This window comes from Neovison vison, chromosome 12, assembly GCF_020171115.1.
Source record: "Neovison vison isolate M4711 chromosome 12, ASM_NN_V1, whole genome shotgun sequence".
NCBI classification, from domain to species: domain Eukaryota; kingdom Metazoa; phylum Chordata; class Mammalia; order Carnivora; family Mustelidae; genus Neogale; species Neogale vison.
The window spans coordinates 138,113,861-138,132,062 of record NC_058102.1 but is presented as its reverse complement, the minus strand read 5'-3'; the positions used below and the strand labels follow the sequence as shown (position 1 = coordinate 138,132,062).

Genomic DNA, 18,202 nt, shown 5'->3' with positions numbered 1-18,202 from the left:
GATGTTTCTCTTATTTAATCACATCAACAATTCCATATTTTATTATCCCAATTTTACAGATGGTGAAAGTGAATCACAAAAAAGTTAAGTAATGTGCCCAAGGCACACACAAGATATCACCATCTTTTAGCAAAAGGTATTTATTTTACATTTTACAAAAAACAAAGACCATCTTTCCAAGACCATTTTGCATGTAGCTAGTACCCACTGTTCCGCTCAAGTGAACTTACTAAAATACACAGATCAGAAAATACTAAGGGAATCCAAGAGCAGAAAGCATTAAAATAATGACAATGAAACTGTATTTAAAAGGAAGCATAACACAGAGTTGTCAAATCATCATGCTGCACTCCTGAAATTCATGTAACACTGTGAGTCAACTCTACTTCAATTAAAAAAAAAAAAAGAATATAGAAAGGGATGCATCTGGAATTCAGCTTTAGGAGGCAGTGAAATAAAAAACATGCATACAAAGTCACATATACCAGAACAAGGATTAAATTATGAGACCTTAAAATAAGAATTTTAAATTATGAAAAAAAAAATAAATTATACCTACTGTTTTTCAAATACAACTCTTACAGGACAGAAAGACATTATAGAAACATAATTTTCGACCATCATAGAAATTTTGGAAAATTTTGTAAAACAACGTAGGAATTATATCAAGTATGACATACACAAATAAAATTTGCTTCTTCTCCAGAACAGTGTCCAGTTTACATTTGCCGAGAATCCTTCAACTGACAAAGTAATACCTCATCTTTTCTGCGATAGCCTGGAGTGTAGGCAAAGCGAGTACTTTCAGTGCTGGGGGACCATGGCACTGAGAAGTGGCTCGCCTCAGTCAAAGAATTTCTCCTCTTAGTCCAATTTCAGGGCACTTCTGCCAAATCCCACAGCCTCTTAAGAGATCACAGCTTTAAATTAAGTAGACTTCAGCAGCAGCAGGTGGTAGGTGTTTATCCCAACTCATAAATGAACATCGCTCATTCATTCTAAAAAGGAGCTTGGTAATGACTGCCTGCTCTGTGGCCAACACTTACTAGGTAGGTGCTCTGGCTAGAACATGAAGAAATTCTGTGGAGCTCACAGTAGGGGGGGAAAATTGGTGTGTAGGCAGATAAACTGATACCATAAACTGATAGCCCTTTATTATAAAATACTCCCTGCTACAGAGCTGGGCGTCACACTCTGATGGGAGAAGTCGGGACAGAGACAGACTCCCCAGAGGGGGCCAGAGTGGGAAAAGGATAACAGTAGGCACTGCACTGCCTCAATGTGCACGAGCTGTTAGCCCTTCTGTTACAGGACACAAGAGACTGGAGGGGAAAACTGGAAAAAGTTGAGGAATAAAGCTGTTGGGGCGAGGGCAGTGAACGCGGTGGTGACTTCTCATCAGACCAACACAGCGGCTCTCCCCTTGAGGCTGTATGAGAAATACTGTATCGGAGGAAGGGAGGGATGAATTCTACGTGACCGAGTCGGCGAGGATCAATACTGAAGGACCCACAGGGATCTGGCAGGAAGGGGCAATGCGGAGATGAGGGCGAGGAAAATAATGAATCCAGTAAAAATGACTTTAATAATAAATGTTATGCTAACACTTTGTGATTATTTATTAGGAGCCTGCATATATGTTTCTATATCAATTTAATCCTTGTCATACTATCGCATTTTCTTTTTTTAATATTTTCTTTGTTTATTTGTCAGAGAGGGCGAGGGCACACAAGCAGTAGGAGCAGCCGGGGAAGCAGGGAGCCTGTACCATCGCACCCCGAAGAGGAACAGGCTATTGTTAGCATCCCCATGTTACGGATGAGCAAATGAAGATGCGGAACAGGAACACCAAATCATACAACTAACAAATTATAGAAGAACTGAAATCCAGTTAGTCTGACTTCAGGGACCATAGTTTCTGGTTTTGTTGTTTTGTTTGTTTGTTGTCTTTTTTTTTTAAATTAACATATAATGTATTATTAGCCCCAGGGGTACAGGTCTGTGAATCGCCAGGTTTACACACTTCACAGCACTCACCATAGCACACCCCCTCCCCAATGTCCATAACCCAACCACCCTCTCCCTACACCTCCAACCCCAGCAACCCTAGGTTTGTTTCCTGAGATTAAGAGTCTCTTACGGTCTGGTTTTGTTTTCAAGATTTATTTACTTATATGTGAGAGAGAGAGAGCATGAGTGGAAGAGGGAGAGAGAGAATCTCCAGGAGACCCCCCCATGCTGCTCACGAAGCCTGACACAGGACTCGGTTTCACAACCTGAGCTGAAACCAAGAGTTGGGCTCTTTACCGACTTTGCCCGACAGCAGTTTTAACAACCATGATACAGAATTTCTGTATGTTGGATTTAAACAGCATTTTAATATTCTAAATTAAAAAGCAGTACCTCTAAAATCCTGTTAGAATTTTTTTTTTTAGGGATAGGATACATAAAATCTTCAAGAAAAAATAAATTAAGGTTCCCTGAAATCTACCTTTTGCTTTTAGTATCTCTGTTCCCTTGCCAACAGAAACAAGTAATTTATTTCAGTCACAGATATATTTAAGCATCCATCAAGTAAAAAAAATTCCACTGACTGACCTAACATTTCCAATAACTCTTTCTAACCTTAGTGACTTCACAGTCGTGATGAACGTGCCAGTCCACATCACATGCTGGCCCGCGAGCAAACTTTGTAGCCAGCCCAGAAGGGTTCCATGTGGGGGACATGCAACACCCCAAGTGTATTAGCAGGAGACAAGAGTTCGTGCTGAGCTGCTATCTCTTTACCGCCTCTCCGTTTTCTGTGCACACCCCTGTTCCATCCGCGTCTCCATCTCGGCCTCCAGATGGGCACGAGCCCCTCTCAAGGCCAGATGTGAAAAAAGTTTTAAACCATACACAAGGCCCTATTGGCTCTTATAAGCACATTCTATTTCCTTCTGACTTTTTATTGACAAACACCAAACGGAAAGCAAACGTGCAAGATGGTACAGTAAACGAGCCTTCGCGTGTGGACATGGGACCTCCTGCTGCGACTAACAATCTGTGTGACCTTAAGAAATTTATTTATAAATTTGGTGCCTCCATCCTCCCATTAGTAAAATAAAATGCAAACTAATATAAGGTCCCTTCAATTACTTGACTTAAAAAATGGGAACAAACTTTATCTGTCATAGGTACTCTGCTGTGACATAGCTCAGACACAATTATACCACGACTAATTAAATCATAATGTCTCCACTTAACAGAGATGACTTCACTTAATAGACTGTATTTTTTAAACCCAGTACTACTGAACCAGGGGCCGTGAGAACTGTGACACAGGCAACACAAACAACCTTAATGGAAACTGTCTTTCATTAAAGTTTAGATTCTAAAGATCCAAATATTTTTATCACAGCTATATTTTAATTTCAAGACACTTTTAGAAATTTCTTTGTATTACCATTATATAAGTAAGGAATGTGTGGACAGAAAACTTCCACCTCCTCTTGGAAGAGAAGAAAAACACACACGCTCCTTTTTTTTTTTTCCTCAATGCAATTTAAAACGAGGTATGAATTGAAAGCAGCAATTCTTTTAGAAGGTACATTCTGGCCACAGTCGCCAAACTATGGAAAGAACCAAGATGCCCTTCAACGGATGAGTGGATAAGGAAGATGTGGTCCATATACACTATGGAGTATTATGCCTCCATCAGAAAGGACGAATATCCAACTTTTGTAGCAACATGGACGGGACTGGAAGAGATTATGCTGAGTGAAATCAGTCAAGCAGAGAGAGTCAATTATCATATGGTTTCACTCATTTGTGGAGCATAACCAATAGCATGGAGGACAAGGGGCGTTAGAGAGGAGTAGGGAATTTGGGTAAATTGGAAGGGGAGGTGAACCATGAGAGACTATGGACTCTGAAAAACAGTCTGAGGGGTTTGAAGTGGCGGGGGGGTGGGAGGTTGGGGTACCAGGTGGTGGGTATTATAGAGGGCACAGCTTGCATGGAGCACTGGGTGTGGTGAAAAAATAATGAATACTGTTTTTCTGAAAATAAATAAATTGGGGAAAAAAAAAAAAAGAATGTTAAAAAAAAAAAAAAAGAAGGTACATTCTGTTGCTCACCAAACTGGACCATATATTATCAAATAATTCTAGCATTATAGTTGTGAGAAAGTGCTTTAAAATTATACATCAAGGAAACTGTTCTGTTAAAAGTCTCTCTTACTGGGAACTACATTAGCCAGAACTGTTGTCAGAATAATGGTAGAATTGCTCATTTTTATACCGGCTTACGTACTTTCACAGATATATGTATGCTCGAGAAGAACATAAAGCCATAGACGTCTACAAATCTCTTCCTAGACCAAATGTTGAGATGAAAGTGGAGGTGCCGCACATCAACATTTACCCTGTAGTTACCAGTTGAGTAATCTTCCCACAGACATGGAGTAAAGTAGGCGCCAACTTTAGGCCACTCTGGGAGACAGCATGATAATGAACAAGGGCACAGATGTTGTAACTAACATTCTACTTTGAACGGATTCCTCTCAAAAGAACATCTTGAGTTCCAACCTTAACGCTCAAACACATTTAATAAAACCAACAACCTCAAAACGAGCTTACTCCTGATGAAAATAAAATAATAAAAGAGTCTAACAGACGTTAAGTAAGGTTATTTTGGAATGCTCAAAAAGAAAAGGGGCACTAGTCCTGTGAGATGCCCTCTGACAAAAAGATATCCATGGTTGAATAAGTTCCACTCAGTTTAAGGTCTGTCTTGAAGGTGTGCTCTCCCTGCCACATGTTACAACAGTAAAGACTCTGAGGAGTCCTGTCGTAAAGGACTTGACTTTGCTTCACTTGGGTTAGCTCTGGTATTCCCACCTTTATTGAACTAGAGACCTTTCCTCTTTTAAGAAAAACTTCTGCCACCAAGAACTCCACAGCTTCCCAATATTTAAAGAGTTTTGTGATGAGTGGCAGTGACAGGAATAAATGTGCGTGTTACGTTTTAACTGGTTTAAAACTCAGCACCAACTCTGCAGGGCAAAAAGATTTCGGAAAGACTCCTCCTGCTTCAGGAGGCCAGCCTTCTTCCTGAGCAGTGTGACCTGTGGCTATGAAGCCCGGAACTGCCGCAAGGATTTGGATCCCAGGGGGAAGCCGACCTCAAGGTAAAGCTGGCACTGGGGAAGGCAGAGAAGAGAGAGGGAGCGACATGACGTCACAGGCAACACGAAGGAGCGTCTGAAGCGAATCCTTCCTGAAACCATCCAGCTCCGGGCCACCCGGGACATCCTCTAAAGTGCTGAAACTGATCTGACCTGGATATTCTGTTATAACGTAACGACTCCTAATTGGAGGCATCCCACTAAATTAAATTCTACTGAAAGTTTTAGAAGGAATATGAACACTAATACTTATATAATTTAAAAGAAACTTTTATTGGGACAATCCACATTGAATTTGCGCAGTTTCAGAGAGAAGTAACATTATTTTAATTACCTTTTCGGTGTTCTTGTATTTTTCCCATCCTTTTAGCATTTTCAACCACTTAGTAGTTCTTTCAATTTCCAGTTGCTTTTGCTAAAATAAAATTGAGATTCATTGTTACTGTTTGAGGCTTCATACTTACAAAGTACAAAAAAAGGTCAAAGAAAATGCTGCTTAAAAAAAACCTACTGAAACAGTTAAGCACTTAGATTGCAAATACGGTATCTAACTTTAAAAAGACGGATAAGTGATTATAGTTGTAGCAGTAGTATTCCACAACCAAAGTAAAATATATGGAAGATGCTCCAATGGGACAGGTAAAGAGAAAGGAATTATTTCAATTTTCTAATGCTTTTAAACTAATCACTGAAAACTCCATGTATTCTACAAAATTAAACCAAAAGGAAGTTCTAAAATATTGTGCAATATTTTTTATGCAGCAACAACAGAAAAAACAACTTAAAATTCCATTCTCTGACATTTTCCTGAATTCTACCATCTTAACATTTACAGTGACGGAGATGATTCTTTAAAGGAGAGCTGAGTGTTCGTTTTGTGGAGCAAGTGATATCCACCTAGCAAAATGTTGTGAAAAATTTATCCAAAGTAAGTAAGAGTTGCTGCCCCGAATAAAGTTCAGGGCAACTGTCATGGACATTGATGGTACTGTGACAGGTATGACAACACAGTCAGAAAAGGTGACCATAAGGTCACAATGCAAGAAGAAGTCAAATCCAGCGAGGGATGTTAAGGAAGATAAGCCCTGAATGAAGATCTGTGGTTTGCTGAAAGATTATTAGAATTTTTATCACGTGCAACACGGGACTGAATATTCCATGAAGCATGGATAAATGTTCTGAGACAGTAGGGCACCGTGGGCGGCCTACAGTAGTTCTAAAAGGCTAAAAAAGGAAGCATCAGAAGATGGGGCTGGAAATGTAGGCAGGGGTCTTGGATGGCACACCAGACTGGGACTGGGGCAAAGCTGGGGAACGGGGAAGGTGGTACAGAAAATTCTTCTTCCTCCCTTCTTTGGCTTCCAGGAGAAGGAATGTTTTTTTTTTCCTAATTATTTGGACCTGCTATCCAATCTCTTATTCACTCTTAAGGTGGTAAAGTGACTTGTTTAATTAGTAAGTTTAGAAAAAGGTCTGGGCATATACAGCTCCTTTGTCCCTGTGAAAGCCTGAATGCTCAGAAGGCACATTTGTATTCCATCCTTTCAGACTGGGGAAAACACCCTCCTCAGCCAGGAAGTTGGCGGTGACCTGTCTGGGACCAGGTGGTAGGACTGTCTCCTACCAGGCTTCCGAGTTAGGGTGCCCACATCTGCTGCACACCTCACCTGCATTCTCCCCTAAGGCCTGTGTGCCCCAGGAAGACAGACACGTGGGCGTTTTCCCCAGTCCCTGGAACAGTGCCAGGCACAGAGCAGCGTTGAACTATTTCATTTTCATGAAATGAGACCAATGTGATCGTTTCTTATGAGTGAGCTGAGATTCTGCTATTTTGTTAATTCCCAATGCCCACCATTTTCTTTTCTGGAGGACTCTGTAAGTCTACATAGGTCTATGAGTCAAAAACAAAGGAAATGAAAGACTAGACAGCACAGAAAACAGTTCTGAAGATCTACTTTAGGCTCAAAACGGTGTGCGTTACAACCCTACGAAGTACGTACAATCGTCTCTATTTTACAAATAAGGAAACAGAGGCACAAGGTGGTTTATTGTCTTTCAGAGTCCCCTATGTAGTAAATTCAAGTGCGAAGAGCGGTTCACAGCCAGGCAGTTTGGCTTCAGGACCTGCCCTCTGAGCCACCATAGCGAGGTCTCCTGTTCCCACGAGGCCTCTGCACAGGTCACGTGACTAAGGTTTCCAATGAAAGCAATGGCTCCTTATCAACGGTCTTCAACACAGACCCACACAGGCAGATGACATTTGCCCACCAACAGTATTTTTAGATTTAGAAGAAGCATAAAATCCCAAAGAAAATCCCGATTTTAGGAAAAGATCCTCATTTTCCAAAAATGAAAATATTTTTAGGGAATTTTACTTTTAGGCACATTTTTTTAGACTCTTTAATTACTTAACTCTTTCTAAAAATTGTGATGGGTTTTTCATAATAAAAGATGATCATTCGTGAGCAAAACATATTGCTATAATTCCCACATTTCAAAAGACTAAGCATATTCTTCATTATATTATTAGTGATAAAATGTTGCAGATGGTTCCAGAAATATGTTTAATTGTAAAGCTCGGTGAGGCACTGAAATCTAATTAATGTTTCGGCTAAATGTGACTTTAGAGAAGGCCAAGCTGTGAAAAATTAAGATTGATCTAAGTTAAGTATTTTTTTGTTGTTGTTCTGTACTTCCTCCCCTGACTTCTTCAAAGCACAGTCCCTTTCTCCTCCAACAGGAAAACACCAAATAATTCAAGCCAACCCAAGAGTATAATAACAGACACTTGCCAGGAACAACCCTGCTGAGACCTAGCAGGTCTCTTGCTATCTTTCATTTTTATGACTATGAATTATCAATGAATCACTTTAAAAAATAGTTATTCTTTTTTTTAAAGACATATTCTGTATTCCAATTCCTACCATATACATAATGTTAAATGCTATACATTAACATGCAAGGGCAAAACACAGACACACACACAATTTTAAAAACCATTAATAAAGTATGCTTTTCTTTCCCCTACAGGGAAGGAAAAAAAAAAAAAAAAGACACATCTTGGAAAAGCTCCCAGCTGCAGGACTTAAAAATTATGTATCAGCAGTTCCATCAGGTTTAAATGTTAATTCCATAATGCCATCAAGTCAACCACAACTGACTTGAATGCAAGTATCTGTCCCCCTACCCCACTCATGAATCTCTAACTCGAGGATAAAATATACTTTATCACCAAACATGCTACAACTAACTGTTCCAGAACTTATTCTGAAGTAAGAAGTAACTAAAATCACAAGTAACAAATGGTTACTCCATGGTAACCCAATAAATGGTTTCTAGATTGCTCTAGAAAAACAGGGTAAGGAACCCCATCTTGTCGTGGACTCAGTAACATCAAGACAAACTAGACTATAAGAGAGAGCAAGTGAGAATCTTGACGTACAAGCTCAGCAGACACTCCATCTCATCATATCCAAAACTACTTCCCTGACCATGCCTCTGTCACCCTGCTCTTCCCAAACATGAAAGAACAGCATCACTACCAACTAAGGCCACCAAACGTTCTAGTTTTTCTTGGTTTTCATCATCCTTTCCCTTCCATCCCACTCCCCAAACCACACTCTGCTGGTCCCAATCCCGGCTCCTGCTTTCAACACGCCCCCTACCCCAGTTCAGCATCCTAACTCCTAGATGAAGGCACTAACTCCTTACTCGTAGCCCTGATAGTCTTCAATCCCGTCTACCAAAACTTTCAGAATGTGTCACGGTTAAAAACCCTTCCATGGCTACTCACGATCTACAAATGAAGTTCAAACTTCTACATGGATGGCCCTTCATGGTCCCATTTGCCTTCCAGCTTTACTTCTTGCTACTTGTATGACCTGGCCACTCTGAAATCCCTGTCACTCTCAGCACATGATCTCATGTCATGCCTCTTTAACCAAAGTTGGCTATTTGTCTGCCAGTGATGCTCTTCCCCACCATCATTTAGGTAAAATGTATCCTCTCAAGACCCAGTCAGATGTCAAAAGTTTGGAACCTTTCTCAAATGCCTCCATCCTCCAACCAGAATTAACTGTTCCTCAGCATGGCATGGACTAAGTTCCCAGCTGGCCTGGATTCAAATCTTAATTCTGCCCCTTTCTATCCATTTCATTAGGGGCAAGTTACTTAATCTCTCTATATCCTAGTGGCCTGGATGCAAATCTTAATTCTGCCCCTTCCTATCTGTTTCATTTGGGGCAAGTTACTTAATCTCTCTATATCCTAGTTGTCTTGTCTATAAAAATAAGAATTATTATGATTATTGTTCTAACACCTAACAGCTGTGCTTTAGTTGCCCTAAATACCCAAATCTTATTGTTGTTATTATTATTATTCAAGTATAAACTCCTTGAGAACAGGAACCATATCATATACTCTTCTTTTAATTTTATCACCTGAAATAGTGGCACTTTTACTTTAAAAGTCAAATAAATATAAACATAATTTATGTAAGAAAACATAAGTAAACAGCACTGTGAAACAATTAATAGCGTTCTGTGATCCCAGTGGTAGAGGGGTCGGAAGGAGAAAGAAGATGAATGGATGGAACAAGATCATAAATTCTTATGACAGCAATTCAATCACCGTGAGAGAGAAATAACCAGAAATGAACTATAATATCTCTCTTATGTTGCATAATGGTAAAAATGGTATCAGTCCTTCATATTGGCAACACTTTTCAAAGTACTGCCAAAAGGCAGAACTACTAATGTTAGAAGTCCGTACAAAACCGATAGTATATAACTCTGTTGACTTCCACTACAGACATCTTACTGCTCCTAACTTTTATTTTGAAATACTTTAAACCCACAGAAGGTTAGAAGAACAGCACACTGTATACTTCTACAGTTCCCCCTTGAACAACACGGGTCTGAACTGCATGGGTCCTCTTATATGCTGACGACAGCAGGGGACTGTAAATGTATTTTTCTCTTCCTTACGATCTTCTTAAAACATTTTCTTGTCTCTAGCTTACTTTATTGTAAGAATACAGGATTTAACACATAGAGCATATAAAATACACTAATATATATTAATATATTAAATACATTGATTAAGTTAATTGACTGTTCGTGTCACCCATGAAGCTTCTGGTCAAGAGCAGCCTAAGTAGTTCAGATCTGGGGGAGTCTAAAGTTGTATGTGGACTTCCAACTTCATGAGGGGTCACTCTGCTGTATGGTCAACGGTCAACTGTAATCTGTGTGACACACTGTGAGGGACTGTGAACATCCTGGTCCTTAACAAGTCCGTGGTCTTATCAAACACTGATAATCTCTGCCTGAATAGGTTCTGATTCTGATGGTGCTAAAATGATGCGGGTTTTTTTTTTTTTTTCTGATGATTCCTTCTATATTACTAACTGATACTTTTCTATTTCAAAGCTTTCCCTTCTAGCTCCTCCTCCCTTTCAAACAGCACTATGGTATAAAAGAACTATTTCATTCAATGTGTTAAAACTCATTATCGTCATTATTCTTTTAGAAGCTCAAATTGTCCCAAATTTGGCAGGACTTCCTCTTACCTGGTTGGAGATTTCCTCCTTTAATTGAAGCAGATCCTTTAGACATGCTCTATGTGGCACAAAATAATCAGGTTCACTTTACTTTTTACTTTTTCTACGCTAACCCTAGATTAGCCACTTCTTTAAGAAATAGTGGTTCAGTGTGCCTGGGTGGTTCAGTGAGTTAAGTGTCTGCCTTCAGCTCAATGATCCCGGGGCCTGGGACGGAGCCCCACATTGGGCTCCTTGCTCTGCAGGGAGTCTACTTCTCCCTCTCCCTTTGCCCCTCACCCAGCTGGTACACTCTCTCATGCTCAAATAAATAAAAGTCTTGTTTAAAAAAAAGAAAAAGAAAAAAGAAAAGAAATAGTCGTTCTTTTTAATGGGGAATGGTTTTCAAAAACTAAGATCTGGGTACTAGGTGAGTTCATCATTACAACTGTTAAAAGCAGATAGAAGCCACATTAGTATAGGAAAATTCTATTCTCCCAAGAATGTAAAAACAACATATATCAAGAGGAAAATAATGCCGAAGTCTTTGTATCTATCCTATATTCCCTTTGCTACCTCTCTGTCACCTCCACTGACTATGGAAACGGTATATTGTTGTGCACTTTTCCTCCCATGAGCTGTTTTCAGAAAAGGACTAAACTTCCACTTGAAGTTTGCAATCTGATACCCGATTGTCCTAAGTGATGCCCCTCAGAATTGGACTGGTCCCTCCTGCTCAGGCAAGAAAGGTATAAAGGATTAAAACTGACTGCGACCAATGTCTCCCTTGCTGCTTCTCAATCTCCAGTGATTTCAGACTATATTTTTCACCCTAGGCAGGACCAACTGAACAGTAAATGCGTAGAAACTGCTGCATCCCCGTGGTATTAACATATCCCCTGCGCAGTCACAGGCTTTCCTATCACTGACAACATCAATAACCCTGAGAGTAACAGCTACACACATACACATGTACACATACGCACCACACACAGGTGGATATCAAATGGCCTTCTCTTCTAGAATAAGAAATCTTGGAACGTTACCAAAGTTCAAGTCTTCAGATCCTTTCCTGTCTCTCTGTTTGAGGATTAGGACGAGTGACTGAGGACAGCGGACCAGAGTCACATACACCTAGACCTCACCAGCAGAGGTCAGGAGAGGACAAGAAGTACTGGAAAGAGAGTCCCGTTTTGACAGAAGAACGACACTGAAACGTCTACTGGTCCTGTATTTGGAGTAAGATTTCACAGCACATAAAATTAAGATACAGTTTTTAAAGATATGAATAGGCTCCAATATTCCATAAGCTATGCAAAATACTGCATTACATAGAGGAATAGCTGAATTCATGAAAATTCATAGCCTTACATACCCTTTCCTCTTTATTAAAAACATCAATAAGCTCAAAGAAATAATATAATCCATTATTAATATTGTTCTCTGCTGAGTAAATATAATAAGTGTAATTGTTTGTTTAAATGCCTGTTTGGGGGACTCCAAAGCACTCTGCAAACATCAACACGAATCCTCTTATGAGGGGCTGCCCACTACTTCCCCTATTTTAAACGCAGAACGGCCTTGGGCAAAACAGTGCAGGATGAAGCTGGAACTAGAACCAGGACGCCATGACCAGGCGCTAGTATGCAAATCTTCCCCAGTGGCAGTAACGCATGCTTCAAGGCTATGCTTTGTAAAGATTAATAAACACGTGTAAGATTCAGCAAGGTACTATCTCCACCGATGTTATTCAATGAAGTAATACATGCAGAATTTTTGGGCACCTGGGTGGGTCAGTGGGTTAAGCCTCTGCCTTCAGCTCAGGTCATGATCTCAGGGTCCTGGGATCGAGCCTCACATCGGGCTCTCTGCTCAGCAGGGAGCCTGCTTTCCTCCTCTCTCTCTGCTTGCCTCTCTGCCTGCTTGTGATCTCTGTCTGTCCAGTAAATAAATAAATAAAATCTTAAAAAAAAAATACATGCAGAATTTTTTATTAGCTTCCTGGAAACCGTAGGCTTGGCTATTAGGGCTAGGCAGTCACTGAAAAACAATGAACTAAACTTAACCCAGAAAAACTGGGGGAAATTCTGATAAACTCAAAAGTTTACAGTCTTAGACTGCTTTGCATATGTCTAAAGTTCTCATTCCACTCTAAAGAGACCAAAAGTATACAAGGCAGGTCATGTAATAGGAGACAAAACTTCTACAAAAGGCATAAATGGAATCTCAATGAGCAGCCTCGGCATCCTGCATCTTTCTCAGTAAAAGACTGGCAAGTGCATATAAAATTACATCTTAATGTTAAATTATTAGGGTATGCATAGGTTTTTTTTAGTGACTTCCTATTATGCTCTTTAAAGCAAACCACCAATTAATTATAAGCATAATTGTACTGGGTGGGTCTTTTATTCTACAGGCAAGTCTCTTAAAAAACAAAAATGTAAAGACAACCTCCCTCAGGCATGCATCCTCCACTAGTTTTTGTCTTCTGCTTCTTCTTTCCCTCACTGTCACCCTTCTTGAATCATCTGTACCACCAGTTCCCAGACTTCTGAACTTCCTGCACCAGAAAACTATGCAAAAGAAAAAGAGAAGCAGAGGCACCGAAGGGAGGAGTCTACACGGAGTTGCCAGATTTCATTTTGCCAAATATGGATATTATTTTGTTAAAAGATACCTTCTAATTCTACTCTCCCTAATCTCTCAAATAAATGCCATTGTAATATTCAAAAGTGTCTAGGTCACCATATTTAGTGTTAAAAAGCAGCCGATATGTTCACTGAATTATGCATTCGGCCATCACTTACTAAGCATATATATACTATATGCAGGGCTCTGTGTTCTGGGGGTACAGCAGTGAACAGAGTAGATAACCCCCCCAAAGAGATGACATCTTAGTGAGCAAACAGACAAATTAAAGACGTGAGTAACATATTTAAAATGTGAAATAGTTTTAAGTGCTAAAGAGAAAAACAGGAAAGAGAGGGATAATTAGCACTTGTGGGGGGAGGGAGTTCCCAATTTTCGATATGACGGTCACGGAGGAGGGTCTTATTCTGAAGGTGACATGTGAGAAAATAGCAAAGGAAATGGAATGTATCTCATAGCTACTGGGCGGTGAGGCAGGAAAGCGCCCCAGAAGAGGAAGCAGCCAAAGAAACAATATGGCAGGCATGCTCTGGAACCACTACGGAGGCCAGTGAGTAAGGAAGAGGAGGCACTGAGGAGGAAATGAGAGCCTTAACAAAGACCACGTCATAAAGAGCTTTGAAGACCACTCTAAGGCCTTCCTGTTTTACTGTGGATATGACTGAGAGGCAACACAATGTTCCAATCTGAGTGTCATGATCTTACGTATTTTAACAGGCTCATACTGTCTCTGTTGGTGAACAGGAAGATCATGGTGGAGAAAGGGGGACAACGGCAGAAGCAGGAAGACAGGAAATTCCAGAAGAGAGGTTACAGTGAACAGGGCGGCAGAAGTGGTGATGGTAAGTCATCACATTCTGAATACATCTTGAAGGAAGAGCTCACAGCGTTGATGAAATGCAGACTATGAAAGAGAGAAAGTCAAAGGTAACTTAAGAGGTTTTAGATTGAACAAGCAGAAAAGCGGAGCTCCCATTTATTGACACAGGGAAGTGTGTTAACAGAATGGATTTAAAGAAAATACCAGACTCCTGTTTGGACATTTGTTAGACATCTAAGTGCACAGATTAAGTCAGACATTTAAGTGTAGACATTTAAATGTATATGCAAGGATATACAAGTATGGGATTCAGGGAGCCACAGATATGGATGGCGGCATTTAAAACCAAAAGACGAGATGAGACCAAAAGGAAAAAATTCAGACAGAAAAGAGAAGTTCCAAGGCCTGGGCCCAGGGGTACCTCGAGGTACAGAGATCTAGGAGATGAGAAGGAACAAGCAGAGGAAACTGAGAACAAGCGGAGAGCCTGAGCGTCTGAAGGCTGGGAAGGAAGAATGTGTAAGAATGAGACCGGAGCCAACCACATCAAAAGCTGCTGGTAGGTCAAGGGGAAGACTGAAACTGCCTACCTGATGACACCGTGTGCTGGTAATTCGAGACCCTAAGACAGGCCAGGAGGGGGCTTGGGGAAAGGGTGGGAGTTACAAATCGGATAAGAATGGACGCAAGAAGGAAAAGCAGGAATGAAATGGAATAGAAAGGGTATAGACACCTCTTTCAAGGAGTTTTGCTGTAAGACCAACAGAGAATCTGGGTAGTTCTGAGGAGGAAATGGAACAAAAGAAGACTGGTACTGGGGTGTTGTTTACAGGAGAAATAAGAAATTTTACTCTGCTGGGAACATCAAGCAGAAAGAGAAAGAACTCGGGAGATGGAGAGAAGAACAGCTCAAGTGATGTCAGTGAACAAGTGTAATCACTCACAGTGACAAGAGCCTCTAAGCACAGATGAAGACAGGTGGGCAGGTGTGGCTGTGGAACTCTGTGTACGTTCTCCGATTGCTTCTATTTTCTTATAAGACACAAGAAGAAGATGAGCCGAGAGGACAAAGGAAGTACTGGAAGTTTGAGGAGGAAAGAGAATGTTCCAGTAGTTGAAATGGAGCAAAACCTGACTAGGAACAGCATGCTTTCCTAATGTGCAAGTTGGCCGGAATCAGGGCTGGACTTTAGTCCGGAAGAAGCAATAGAGACGAGGGAGTAAAGGTACGTGGAGTGATTGCGCGGACCTACAGCAGAAGTTCAGCTGGGGAGAGAGGGAATGAAGCCATGAGCTTGGTGAGGGATAACGTAACAGTGGTCGTATCAGTGAGGTTCAAGGATAACTGAAGTCAGAACACGGACAAGAGAGAAAACGGTCACAGAGTGGGGAGAGATCCGCAGATTCCCACTTCAAACGGGACTGATACTGGCCATCAAGAATCTCCCGCCCAGTGTCTCACTTGACCTTCCTCTAGTCATCGGATGACAGTGAGTGGCTCCACAGCAGAAACTACCTCTTATTTGACCCTAGTATTCTAGGCAGCACCTGGTCCGCTGCTTGATACACAGCTGCTACTCAATGTACCTACTGTAAGAAACTCATCTGCCAGAACATCAAGGTTCTGATATGGGGAGAAGACGAGGCAAACACAAGAGAATCCATCCATCCGCAGGAAGTACCTGTAAGGATCTTTATATATTTCAAAGGACAATTGTGTCTGCATCTTAAAGGTACGCTTCATTTTCTTATTTTCAGAAATTTTTGACTTCAGAAAGATTTTTCTAAAGTGTTTTTCGAATTCTCATTCTAATTCTTTACCTCCATCATCTGAAACTCGGCCTCTTTCCCTGATCAAATATAAGCAAACCGAAGATAATCCCAATCAGTAGCCTGCCTTTCATTCTGCAATTCATTTTTTAGTGCAGGAAAAAAAAAAAAAGAAAGAAAGAAAGAGAGAGAGAGAAAGGGAAGGAGATTCCTTAAAATATTCAATCCCTAGTTCTCATGCACACACAGCTATGGGACAAGCTCCTTGGCCAAGTATAATGAACACAGTGGGGGAATACTGAGTTTAAAAAAAAAAGTGACAAGTTTACTATACATAAGATTTTTTTAAAGTCCTTAAAAGCTAATGGGCTTATTTGACTAAAGCAAACTTCTGTTGTTGTTTATAGGAAATTTGGTTATAAGCTCATGGAATAGCTCTATTAAAAAAAGCTGCAGGTCTAGAATCCTGCTTTACTAGCTACAGAGCACATGAGAATCACTTGCAAAGCTTTCCGCAAATGACCTACCTGGGCTCCTGCCCAGAGAGTCTGACCTAACAGATGGAGGAGGGTCCCCAAGCACCTGCGCTCTTCAAAGGCTCTACATTCAAAGCACTCCTAGACTGAGATTGTCTAGCAAACAAGTCTCTGAGAACTGCTACCTTCCTTTCTTTCAAGTATCTATCAGAAATTCCAAAAAATCTCCTAAAATTGATTCACCGTTAATCACTTTCTTAGTGATACACTCTGGGTCAAATTTAAATGGCCGCACCATTTACATAACACGGCATTCAAAGTCACCAAGGTAGAAATTTTAATCCTCTGATAACATAATTCACCAATGATGATAAAAACATGCAGAGCTGGACTCACGCGTTCCGCAGCTGCGTTGTGATTCGGGAGCTCCTCCTCACTACAAAGGAAGAAGAGTAGATATGAAACAGTTAAAATCATAGCGAACTTTTTAAATATTATATACGTATAGATACAGATGATATACATGACCACCATCACAAGAATGGATCACACTACATAAGCTTCCATGGTACCAAATTCAATATAAAACAATTAGTGACCTTGAACCCACAAGGTCCCCTATCCCCCAATCTCTAGATATACACTGTCCAAGATAGTCTTCTCCAGCCACATGTGGCTTTTTAATCTTAAATGTTAAGTTCAAATTAAATAAAAATAACAATTCAGTTTTTCAGTCTCACCCCAGCCACAGTTCAAGTGCAAGACAGTCATGCAGAAAGAGGCTATTGTTTTGAACACTGTGTATATAGAAAGAATATTCCCACCACTGCAGGAAAAGTCCTACTGGACAACACTCCTACAGAATAGGAGTCAGCAACCTTCTTCTGGGAAGGTAAATATTTAAACAGTAAATACAATGGGCTTTGCACACCATATAGTCTTTGTCATTAACTATTGAACTGTTACGTTGTATTGCACAGACAGGTAATAATATACTAAGTGCGGTTTTATTCTCACAAAACATTTTCAAAAACAGGTGGTGAGCTGACTGTGATATGGTCACAGTTTGCCAACCTCTACTTGACAACATCACCTCCACTCCATGGCTCAAACTATGGCCTATAACAAATGACTGCTTTTCACAAAATGATAAAAGGATCGGGGCACCTGCGTGGCTCAGTCAGTTAATTGTCTGCCTCCGGCTCGGGTCATGATCCCAGGGTCCTGGGATCAAGCCCCGCATTGGGCTCTCTGCTCAAGGAGGAGAGTCTGCTCCTCCTTCTCTTTCCCACTCCTGCTCTGTGTCTCAAATAAATAAATTAAAATCTTAAATAAATAAATAAATCAGCCTCCAACAGATTCAGGAATGAAAAAGGAAAATCTGATTCTATACATCAGGAAAGCTTCATCTGTCAAAACTCCAATGGGGAGGAGATTTTTAAATATGCAACAAAAGATCATATTCCTTCCCTGATACAGTAATACTATGGTATCAGCTCTAACCTGAAACATGCTAAGCCTCTTGTATTAACAGAAAAACAATGCACTATCTGTAAAAAAGTTCTGAGCATTGAGCTGTAACCTCAGTAATACTGATGGTTGGGCAATGATACAGAGTCTCCTCTTAGTTTCTCTTAAACCACATAATACCACGCACATCAGTATTCCAGAATCCAGTATGTTCGAAGGCACTCTTCTGCTACTTTGAAGAGTCCTCAGGTGAACCACAAACCAACCTACAGCAATGGAACTGACAGAAATTCCAACAGCCAAAGGAGATC

General features: G+C 40.5%; 1 protein-coding gene across 3 annotated transcripts in view; it reads right to left on the bottom strand.

The window, feature by feature from the left end:
• USP6NL (USP6 N-terminal like) overlaps positions 1-18,202 on the bottom strand; it is a 153,973-nt gene that overhangs the window by 44,863 nt on the left and 90,908 nt on the right. For all 3 annotated transcript variants that reach the window (XM_044229336.1, XM_044229334.1, XM_044229335.1), the window contains 2 exons: positions 16,818-16,857; positions 5,502-5,582 (listed from right to left, as the gene is read on the bottom strand). In XM_044229336.1, the coding sequence (XP_044085271.1) occupies positions 5,502-5,582; positions 16,818-16,857 (121 nt within the window). The remainder of the gene's footprint in view (positions 1-5,501; positions 5,583-16,817; positions 16,858-18,202) is intronic.